The 11174-nt window shown below is 49.0% G+C and overlaps 2 protein-coding genes across 4 annotated transcripts in view; both read right to left on the bottom strand.

The window, feature by feature from the left end:
• LOC107614303 (naringenin 8-dimethylallyltransferase 1, chloroplastic) overlaps nt 1-11174 on the bottom strand; it is a 60706-nt gene that overhangs the window by 22387 nt on the left and 27145 nt on the right. The window lies entirely within an intron of this gene.
• LOC107611544 (pre-mRNA-splicing factor 38B-like) lies at nt 10053-11047 on the bottom strand. Its single transcript, XM_016313456.1, has 2 exons — nt 10421-11047; nt 10053-10121 (listed from the first exon to the last, which is right to left on the bottom strand). The coding sequence occupies exons 1-2, from the start codon at nt 11045-11047 to the stop codon at nt 10053-10055; spliced, it is 696 nt and encodes a 231-aa protein (XP_016168942.1).

The raw sequence follows: 11174 nt of genomic DNA, 5'->3' as shown, positions 1-11174 counted from the left end.
AAAAATAAACTAACCCTGAAGTATAAATATTGAAATGAGAATTTATGTATTAAATTTTATTACTTTATGTTACATAGCACTCAAACACGTACATTATATAATGCATAAGGTCCACTCAATTCGATCCAAGTCTTTTTTGAATTGTTATATAATGGAATTCGGGTCTTGTAAATTTTTATCCGATAAAAGCTATGGTCATTTTCACTGTTCATGTCTGGCCTGGTGCTGTAGTCCATGTCATGCATCCCCTCAGATATGCGTGTATTTTGTGCTTTCTAGTGGGTATAAGTCTACAACACTTCACTGCCTTAATTAGGAAGCAACTAAGGAATGCGCCGAGACATCAATTATTCAATCCTCTCTCCCTTCTCTCTTTAAAATTGCTCTCTTTATTAGCAATTTTCCTCATTTCATTGCTGCAATTTAGTTACTGCTGTCTAGATACTCTTTTTCTTTCTTTCTTTTCTAACTTTTTGAGAAAATGATTCCATTAGAAATTAAGCGCTAAACTGATGTTGATTTTTTTCATTTTCTTTTCAATCTAATGTAAATTCTTACATTTTCTTTTGAAACTATTTATTTATTTCTTTCTTTTTTCTTTGCTATGTGTCTATGATCTTTAAGGAATATACTAGGTCCTCTGCACAAATCGTTCTTTGAGGGGAGTTCTTTAACTTTTTTTTAATTAGATTAAGTATATTAATGTTATTGCAGTACTGATGTTGTGTTTTAGTTTATAGGTTATAATTTTTTCCCATAGATATCATATACCCGATGTCGGAACATTTACGCAGCCTTGTTACTCAAGTGTGAGTTGAAAATTATAATTTATTTTTTCTAAATCTGTCATTTTTTTTTCTTTGTTACCCTTAGATCTGTCATTTAATTTGATAAATTATGTTTGCATTTGTTATTTCAGCCATTTCATGATCATTTGCAAATTAATTATGATGGTATTTTCTCTATTTTTTTTATTCAATTAACAGTACTACCACTTGTAATTCCTGCATTTTTCATATGTTTAAGTGAAAGCTTTTACTTGTTGTCTCCTAAGAGAGTTTATATTTCTTTGGTATCAGCGGCGTTTCTAGATTGGTCTTTGATAAGAAGATAGATAAATTTAACATCTAAGTGCATTTTGTTTTAAATGAAATACTCATATCTGAAATTTCATATTTTTAGGGAAAACGTTTAGCCTCTGTGACTTTGGATGGCTGTTCAACCATTCACAATGTTGATCATCTCTATAATAATCGATCCCATTAATTTATTTAACTGGTAAAATCCAAAACAAGCTGATCTTTTGATGTTTGCCCTTATGTATGGGCTCTATTCTATAAATTTCTCCTTTTATATTGTCCAATATTTTTCTTACAGCGGTGTTTATTGATCTTTTAACAGATTTTAAATCATAGTAATAATAATTTTAATTTGGTTCTTTGTTGACAGCACTAGTAGAAGAAAAGTTACATACAGATCAAGTAGAATTAGGAGAAAATATCAGTAGAATTTCATCTCTTAACTGGTTTCTTTATGAATTAAAAAAAATAAAAAGAATAGAATTGAAAATACAAGATAGGAAATTATAATCCTATCAACTCTCTTAGGTTTTGGGCATAAGAAGCTCTTTGAACCTCGTAAAGAGATAATCCAGAAAGCGAATAAAATCCTAAATCTAAATCCTAATCCTAAAGAGAGAGGAGAGAACCTCTCTCAAAACTAAATCTAAATCATGAAAAGTAACTAACTGGAGACTCTCCTGAATGGATGCATTCCCCCACTTCATAACCTCTGGTCTATGCCTTTCTGGACTTGGATTTGGGCCAAAAAAGGCTTCAGCATTCGCTGAGCGTTTTTTGCAATTTCTGGTGTGTGGCCTCTGTCACGCGTCCGCGTGGGTCACGCGGTCGCGTCATCGGGAGTTTTTCCTTGTCACGCGATCGCGTCAGTCATGCGACCGCGTCATGTGCGTTCTTGCTTGTGGCGCGCGATCGCGTGGCTGCCAGTTTCTTCAAACACTCTGTTTTATGCTTTCCTTCCAATTTTGTATGTTTCCTTTCCATCCTTTAAGTCATTCCTGCCTTAGAAGATCTGAAACTACTCAACACACGAATCACGACATCTAATGGAAATAAAAGGTAATCAAAATAATTATTTTTAAGCATAGAAAACATGTTTTTCACATACATCACATAATAAGGAATGGAAAATAAAACCATGCAATTAATATGAATAAGTGGGTGAAGGATTGAATAAATCACTCAGATTAAGCACAAAATATATCATAAAATATGGGTTTATCAACTGTTCGGTAGGTCGGGTACCGGACGGTTCGGGTTAGGACCCTGAGGTCAACGTTTCGGATGGTGGAGAAGCTCGTCTGGTCGTGGTTTCTTGGTCCCGGGTGAGCGAGATCCCGAGCACTTCAAATGGAGAGGGGGGTGCCACCTGCAAAGACACTCCGATGCCCTTGTCAGAATATGTGCAGGCGGAGAGGAAATGGTGCGTGAATGTGACGTACCTTGGGGGGAGAGCCAGTCTCCCCCTTATATACATGTCAGTAGTGGGCCGACGCGTCAGCGATGGCCGTGGAGGCCATTGGTGGCGCGTGATGTTTACACTCGTGCATTGTCGTTGGGTCGGCTGATCGTGGGAGGGACGCGTCTCTTGTGCGCGTGTCTCTTGATCTGCTGTGGCATCTGTTTGCCGTTTTGTTCTCCGCGCTGGGCATTTAATGCTCATAATGATTTGAAAAAACCCGCGCGCAAAGACTATCTTGCCCTTGCTTCCTTTCGCGCTTTTGGGGGTGGTTTTTAAACAGTTTTCTCCCTATCCACCTCCCACTCTTATCATTTCCAACTTCTTCTCTCCCTAACATCCAAAGCTTCCTGCGCGAACTCCTTCCTGCTTCAACTTCCAGCCCAGATCTCCTTCATCGTTCCAGGTAATCTTCTGGTTTCTCTCTTCTGGTATCTGCGTTAGGCTCTGTTGTTGTGTGATTTGTTGTTTGCATCTACTGCATGGCTGGTTTTATTTTTGTTAAGAGGTTTTTGTAGTGTTGGGATAGGTGAGTTAGGGAAGGGGTACCATTCCAGGATAGGCCTTTTTGGGTGGTTTGTGAGTTAGGTGTAGTTTCTAATTGTATATGGTTATGATTGGGTTGAAAAGGCATAGTTTCTGAGAATTTTTCGGGCTCCCGACCTCATAGACTAACGGAGTGGTACCCCGCTGTAGGTATGCCTCGCGTTGTCTCCCGGTCTTCCGGATCTGCTGCGGCTTACGACCCGTATGCTTGGGTGACTGACGATATAAGGAGTTCACCCAACCAGATGGACTTGGGGGAGCTGACGGAGTTCCGGTAAGCCGGCTACTTGTGTGGGGGTACTGATGAGGAGGCCAACTACGAGGCCATTGTCCCGCTTCCTCATGAGCGTATTTGTGAGCTCAATTTTCATTCTCCCCGCGTCCCCAATTGGATCTGGTTTTATAAGTCCATGTTCACACAAGTTGGTGTTCGGATACCGTTCTCCGATTTTCAAATGGCGCTGCTTAACCGGATATCCGTCCCTCCGTCTCAACTTCATCCGAACAGCTGGGCTTCGATCCGCTGCTTCGAGATGGTCTGCGAGTACTTGGAGCTACCGGCAGGCCGGCCGGAGCTATATTCGTGAGTTGCTTTTCTTGTTTGTCTATGTTTCTTTGTCGTTGTTCTTCTTGTTTCCGGTTTGACGACTAACGTTCTTGTTCTTTATTCGCAGTGGAAATGTCTGCCACCGTGACCGGTCTCGAGAATCTGATGAAGACCTTTTTTGAGGCTAGTGATGATGAGAATGCCGAAGAAAAGGACGCCGGCAAGTCGGAGGGTCCGTCAGGGGAAAAAGAGGGCCAGGCTTCCCCTGCCCAGGATACCAAGATGTCGGGAAAGCAGGGCTTAGGGGGTCAGGCTTCCCCTGCCCATGAGGAGGGACCTGCTGACGGGAAGGCGACCCTCTCCCCTCATCCGGATAGCGACGTGGAGCTTATCCACACTCCTAAGAAACGAAAGATGTCTTCCAGCCCGGAGGGGGTCCTAACCGTAATGGAGAGGAATTTTGATGCTTCCAAGTTCATTGACTCCCAGCTGATACCCGGGACAGAAGAGCATTTTCATGCAACCGAGCTGTCCGGGCAGGCGAGGTGGATGTATCGCACCTTGCTTCGTGGGGCCGTGATAGCTCGGAAGGCCGAGTTTGAGCTATCTGGTATGGAGGCGCTTCAGAGGAAGCTTGAGTCTTCTGTTAAGGCGAATAATGACTTTAAGGCTCAAGTTGAGCTCCTCCAGGGTCAGCTATCCGAGATGGGGGGAAAGCTTAATGCTGCTGAGGAGAAGTCGTCGTTTGTTGCGGAGAGGCTAAAGGCGTCCGATGAGACCGTGGCTCGGCTTCTTGAGCGTGAGATGACATTGGAAGGTCAACTGAACGCCGCTCAGGGTCGAGTTGTCGCTTTGGAAAAGGAGCGGGAGCAGGCCATCTCGGAGGCGAAAGCCGCTAGGGTAGAGGCCGTTGATCTTAGGAAGAAGCTTAAGGTGGCCAAGGAGCAAGGGAAGAATGCAATCTTGATGACCGAAGATGCCCTGAAGGCCCAGCTGAAGATTGCTGCTCCTGATTTCGAGACGTCGTCAATTGGTGTTTTCAAGACTATCCAGGATGGGAAAATTGTCGATATGCCGAGGAAGTGAAGTCTCGTAACTTAGGATATTTTGTAATGCATTTGTTGAACAACTTGTTGATACTTTGTCGTTTTGTTTGCCTTGAACAATTTTACTTGTCCGTTCCGTATTTTGACGCTTTATAATTTATCGCCGTTTGATTGCTATGATTTTTGCTTGTTTCATTATTTTGTCGTGTTGTCGTTTTCGTGTTACCGTTTATTCTGGGCGGGCTTATATCTTGTGCCCGTCTTAACGTTTTCGCATTTGGTAGCAGTTCGGACCGGTTCGGTCGCGTAGTCGTCGAACTGGTTGAGGCCTATGAGCCGTCTGGCTCCCAGGGTGATCAGTCCCGGGATGCCGTTTTAGATTTTGGTCACGAGGAGCAGATATGAAGTAAGAAAGTTTTGACAAGTAAAAAATTTGAACAAGTGAAAATTACTCGTCAGTTGGGTAAGTATTTGACAAAGTAAATAAACAAGTTGAATTAACATGTGGATGGGGCGAATACTAGCTATCTGGCTAGGCTCTCTGGTCGGTGAGCCGGTGTGTCAGGAGTAGAACCTCTTTAGGTTATTCGCGTTCCATGTTCTGGGTATTTCCTTGCCGTCAAGTTTTTCGAGTTTGTAAGCGCCCTTGCCGAGTACCTCCCTTACCCTGTAGGGACCTTCCCAATTTGCCGCCAGCTTGCCTTCTCCTGGGGTCGGGACGCCGATGTCGCTGCGTCGCAGGACGAGGTCCCTTTCTTCGAAGTCTCGTTTGAGGACTTTGGCGTTGTAACGTAGGGCTATTCTTTGTTTCAGCGCCGTTTCTGTTAGGTGAGCCATTTCCCTTGTTTCTTCGATCAGGTCTTTCTCAATGGCTTTGCTCATGCCCGCGAGGAGTAGTCGGGGGCTTGGTTCACCGATTTCGACTGGTATCACCGCGTCGACCCCGTATGTTAGGCGAAAGGGGGTTTCCCCCGTGGCGCTTTGCTCGGTTGTCCGGTAGGACCATAAGACGGAGGGGAGTTCGTCGGCCCAGTTTCCCTTCTTACTGTCTAGGCGCTTCTTTAGACCAAGAAGGATGACTTTGTTTGCGGCTTCTACCTGCCCGTTTGTTTGGGGGTGTTCTACTGAGGAGAACTTTTGCTTTATCCCCAGGCCGGAGAGAAATTCCATGAACTTCTTGTCAGTGAAATGTAACAATAGATTCCCCCTGGCGTTATGAACGCCGTTTTTTCCTCGTCGGGTCGGTGCATCGGTATCTGATTGTACCCTGGATAGGCATCCATGAAACTCAGATATCTGTACCCTGCCGCTGCGTCGACGAGCGTATCAATATTAGGTAGGGGGTACCAGTCCTTGAGACAAGCCTTGTTGAGGTCAGAGTAGTCTACGCACATTCTCCACCTCCCGTTGTGTTTTTTAACCAGAACCACATTCGACAACCAAGTCGAGTAATCCAATTCCCGGATGAATCCTGCTTCTAAGAGGCTGGCCGTTTGCTTGGCTACCTCGTCTGCCCTTTCCTGCGACATTTTCCTCCTTCTCTGGGCCACTGGTTTGGCTCCTGCCTTTACGGTCAGGCGATGCGACATGAGCTGGGGGTCTATCCCTGGCATGTCGGCAGGCGTCCAGGCAAAGAGGTCGGCGTTAGCCCTGATCATCTCCATCAAAGGTTCCTTTATTTCGTGCGGGAGGTTTCTGTTTATGAATGTGAACTTATCGTGCTCCTCGCCGACTCTGAACTTTTCCAAGTCTCCTTCTGGCTCTGGTCTGGGTTTGTCGTCTACCCTGGCGTCCAGGTCGGCCAGGAAAACCCCTGACGCCTCCTTGGATTTTTTCCTGAGAGAGAGGCTGGCATGGTCGCAAGCGACTGCCGTTTCCAAGTCGCCCCGGAGGGATCCCACAGATCCATCATCGGTGATGAACTTCATCACCAGTAGTTTCGTACTGATAGCTGCCCCCAAGTCGTTAATGGTCTTTCTCCCCAGGATGATGTTATAGGCCGTCGAATCTCGTAATATTACAAAGTCTGCCATGATTGTCCTTCGTCTTTGCCCTTGTCCCACAGAGGTCGGGAGTGTGATGATTCCGTCTGGCTTAATGAAGTGGTCTCCTAACCCTACCACACCGTGCTGGTGGGTCGTCAGGTCGGAATCTCTCAGTCCCAGGGCATCGAAAACGTTTCGGAACATGATGTTTGAGTCTGCCCCCGTGTCTACCAAGATTCGTTTGACGAGACCAGTTCCGACCCTAGCCGTGATGACCATGGGCGGACTTTCCGGCACTTCGTCGAACCATTGGTCCTCCGGGCCGAAAGAGATAGGTGGGAGACCCTTAAGACTTCTAACAGGTGGGGTGGAGACCGCTAAGATCTTGGCATCTTTCTTCTGCGCCGATTTCGACCTCGGGGCGGTATTCCTGGCCGTCACCACGTTTACCACCGTGAGACCGTGGTCGTCACCCTCTGGCTCCTGTCGTCGTCTTGTTGGTCGGGATCTGTCCTCGTTATCGTTGTCCCGGTTGCGTCTCCTTGGTTCCCTTATAAGGTGGGAGAAGTCGGCAAGTTTGCCGTCCCTGATAGCTTGCTCGAGGGCATCCTTTAGGTCAAAGCAGTCTTAGGTCTTGTGCCCGTAACCCTTGTGGTACTCGCAGTAGAGGTTCTTGTTTCCTCCCGTCCTGTCCTTCAGTGGTCGGGGCTTCGACAGTATCCCCTTTTCTGCTATCTGTTGGAAAACTTCAGTGATCGATGCCGTGAGGGGGGTGTAATTGGTGAACTTCCCAACTCGGGGGAACGGTTTGGATGGTTTACTCGGACTGCCGTCCTTGGCGTGTTCCTTTGGTCTTTCTCTGGCTTCGAAGTGCCGGGGTTGGTTGTAGGCGGGCTGCCGTTTATTGGCAGCCACAACCCGGCTGACTTCCTCGTCATTAATGTATTCTTTGGCCACGCCCTGGATCTCTTGCATCGTCCAGACGGGCTTCGTGGTGAGGTGTTTCCTGAAATCCTCATTCGAGAGCCCGTTTGTTAAGCACAAACTTGCCACTGAGTCCGTCAGACCGTCAATTTCCAAGCACTCGTCGTTAAAACGGTCCAGGTACTTCCTGGTCGGCTCTCCGGGTCTCTGGGTCACCCCCAGTAAATTGATTGGGTGTTTGGCTTTGACAATCCTAGTTGTGAACTGAGCCAAGAAGGCGTGGCTAATGTCGGAGAATTGGGTCACCGAGCCTTGTGGGAGGTTGTTAAACCACCGTATTGCCGGGCCCGCTAAGGTGACCGGGAAAGCGCGACATCTGACCTCATCTCCCACCCCTTCTAAGTTCATCCTGGCCTCAAAGGCCGTCAGGTGTTCCAGGGGGTCTTGCGTTCCGTCATACTTAATGTCTGTCGGCTTGTCGAAGTGTTTTGGTAGTCGGACCTCGAGTACAGAGCGGTGGAAAGGGGTCGCTCCTATTATGACGGGTCCTCGGGCAGTTCTTCTCGACTCATTGTTCTCGCGGTGGGCTTCCTCGTTGCCTCTGTTCGACGCGCGCCGCCTTTCGTGTCGGGCGTAGATAATGGGGTCGCGACTTCTTCTTCTGGGGCGTACCCGTTCCCCCGTGCCCGTCTTGCCGTTTTCGCATTTGGTAGCAGTTCGGACCGGTTCGGTCGCGTAGTCGTCGAACTGGTTGAGGCCTATGAGCCGTCTGGCTCCCGGGGTGATCAGTCCCGGGGTGCCTTTTTAGATTTTGGTCACGAGGAGCAGATATGAAGTAAGAAAGTTTTGACAAGTAAAAAATTTGAACAAGTGAAAATTACTCGTCAGTTGGGTAAGTATTTGACAAAGTAAATAAACAAGTTGAATTAACATGTGGATGGGGCGAATACTAACTATCTGGCTAGGCTCTCTGGTCGGTGAGCCGGTGTGTCAGGAGTAGAACCTCTTTAGGTTATTCGCGTTCCATGTTCTGGGTATTTCCTTGCCGTCAAGTTTTTCGAGTTTGTAAGCGCCCTTGCCGAGTACCTCCCTTACCCTGTAGGGACCTTCCCAATTTGCCGCCAGCTTGCCTTCTCCTGGGGTCGGGACGCCGATGTCGCTGCGTCGCAGGACGAGGTCCCTTTCTTCGAAGTCTCGTTTGAGGACTTTGGCGTTGTAACGTAGGGCTATTCTTTGTTTCAGCGCCGTTTCTGTTAGGTGAGCCATTTCCCTTGTTTCTTCGATCAGGTCTTTCTCAATGGCTTCGCTCATGCCCGCGAGGAGTAGTCGGGGGCTTGGTTCGCCGATTTCGACTGGTATCACCGCGTCGACCCCGTATGTTAGGCGAAAGGGGGTTTCCCCCGTGGCGCTTTGCTCGGTTGTCCGGTAGGACCATAAGACGGAGGGGAGTTCGATGCGACATGAGCTGGGGGTCTATCCCTGGCATGTCGGCAGGCGTCCAGGCAAAGAGGTCGGCGTTAGCCCTGATCATCTCCATCAAAGGCTCCTTTATTTCGTGCGGGAGGTTTCTGTTTATGAATGTGAACTTATCGTGCTCCTCGCCGACTCTGAACATTTCCAAGTCTCCTTCTGGCTCTGGTCTGGGTTTGTCGTCTACCCTGACGCCTCCTTGGATTTTTTCCTGAGAGAGAGGCTGGCATGGTCGCAAGCGACTGCCGTTTCCAAGTCGCCCCGGAGGGATCCCACGGATCCATCATCGGTGATGAACTTCATCACCAGTAGTTTCGTACTGATAGCTGCCCCCAAGTCGTTAATGGTCTTTCTCCCCAGGATGATGTTATAGGCCGTCGAATCTCGTAATATTACAAAGTCTGCCATGATTGTCCTTCGTCTTTGCCCTTGTCCCACAGAGGTCGGGAGTGTTTTCTTCTGCGCCGATTTCGACCTCGGGGCGGTATTCCTGGCCGTCACCACGTTTACCACCGTGAGACCGTGGTCGTCACCCTCTGGCTCCTGTCGTCGTCTTGTTGGTCGGGATCTGTCCTCGTTATCGTTGTCTCGGTTGCGTCTCCTTGGTTCCCTTATAAGGTGGGAGAAGTCGGCAAGTTTGCCGTCCCTGATAGCTTGCTCGAGGGCATCCTTTAGGTCAAAGCAGTCTTGGGTCTTGTGCCCGTAACCCTTGTGGTACTCGCAGTAGAGGTTCTTGTTTCCTCCCGTCCTGTCCTTCAGTGGTCGGGGCTTCGACAGTATCCCCTTTTCTGCTATCTGTTGGAAAACTTCAGTGATCGATGCCGTGAGGGGGTGTAATTGGTGAACTTCCCAACTCGGGGGAACGGTTTGGATGGTTTACTCGGACCGCCGTCCTTGGCGTGTTCCTTTGGTCTTTCTCTGGCTTCGAAGTGTCGGGGTTGGTTGTAGGCGGGCTGCCGTTTATTGGCAGCCACAACCCGGCTGACTTCCTCGTCATTAATGTATTCTTTGGCCACGCCCTGGATCTCTTGCATCGTCCAGACGGGCTTCGTGGTGAGGTGTTTCCTGAAATCCTCATTCGAGAGCCCGTCTGTTAAGCACAAACTTGCCACTGAGTCCGTCAGACCGTCAATTTCCAAGCACTCGTCGTTAAAACGGTCCAGGTACTTCCTGGTCGGCTCTCCGGGTCTCTGGGTCACCCCCAGTAAATTGATTGGGTGTTTGGCTTTGACAATCCTAGTTGTGAACTGAGCCAAGAAGGCGTGGCTAATGTCAGAGAATTGGGTCACCGAGCCTTGTGGGAGGTTGTTAAACCACCGTATTGCCGGGCCCGCTAAGGTGACCGGGAAAGCGCGACATCTGACCTCATCTCCCACCCCTTCTAAGTTCATCCTGGCCTCAAAGGCCGTCAGGTGTTCCAGGGGGTCTTGCGTTCCGTCATACTTCATGTCTGTCGGCTTGTCGAAGTGTTTTGGTAGTCGGACCTCGAGTACAGAGCGGTGGAAAGGGGTCGCTCCTATTATGACAGGTCCTCGGGCAGTTCTTCTCGACTCATTGTTCTCGCGGTGGGCTTCCTCGTTGCCTCTGTTCGACGCGCGCCGCCTTTCGTGTCGGGCGTAGATAATGGGGTCGCGACTTCTTCTTCTGGGGCGTACCCGTTCCCCCGTGCTCTCCGACTCGTATTGGGGGCTCGGCGTGCGCCTCGAGCGGCTCCTCGAACGGGAACGGGTGGGGCTCCGCTCTGGGGAGCGTTGGTCGCGCTCTCTTTCTGCTAGCCTGCGCTCTAAGTCCTGCATTCTGTGGCGTAGTTCTTGCATTATCCTGGCGTGGTTATCACCCGTCCCCCCGAAGGGGCGTCTCTCGTGAGTCTGCGTCGCATCCCTCGGGGGAGACCGTTGCTGTTGCCGGGATTCCGTCGCGACGGCGCCTCCCCCGAGTACGGGGGGCGCTACCTCGGAACCTGTCCCAGTCTGGACCAGCACGAAATCCATGAACGTTCGTTCCCCGGCAACGGCGCCAATGTTCGGTAGGTCGGGTACCGGACGGTTCGGGTTAGGACCCTGAGGTCAACGTTTCGGATGGTGGAGAAGCTCGTCTGGTCGTGGTTTCCTGGTCCCG

Source organism: Arachis ipaensis, chromosome B08 (genome assembly GCF_000816755.2).
Source record: "Arachis ipaensis cultivar K30076 chromosome B08, Araip1.1, whole genome shotgun sequence".
NCBI classification, from domain to species: Eukaryota; Viridiplantae; Streptophyta; class Magnoliopsida; order Fabales; family Fabaceae; genus Arachis; species Arachis ipaensis.
This window is presented reverse-complemented; position numbering and strand designations above follow the sequence as displayed.

Bases quoted from the DNA above. Each gene is read 5' to 3' on its own strand.
- LOC107611544 (XM_016313456.1), bottom strand. From the start codon at position 11,047: ATGGATTTCGTGCTGGTCCAGACTGGGACAGGTTCCGAGGTAGCGCCC. The intron at 10,122-10,420 runs GTCAGATGTCGC...TGAGGATTTCAG, and splicing joins TAGAAGGGGTGGGAGATGAG to GAAACACCTCACCACGAAGC.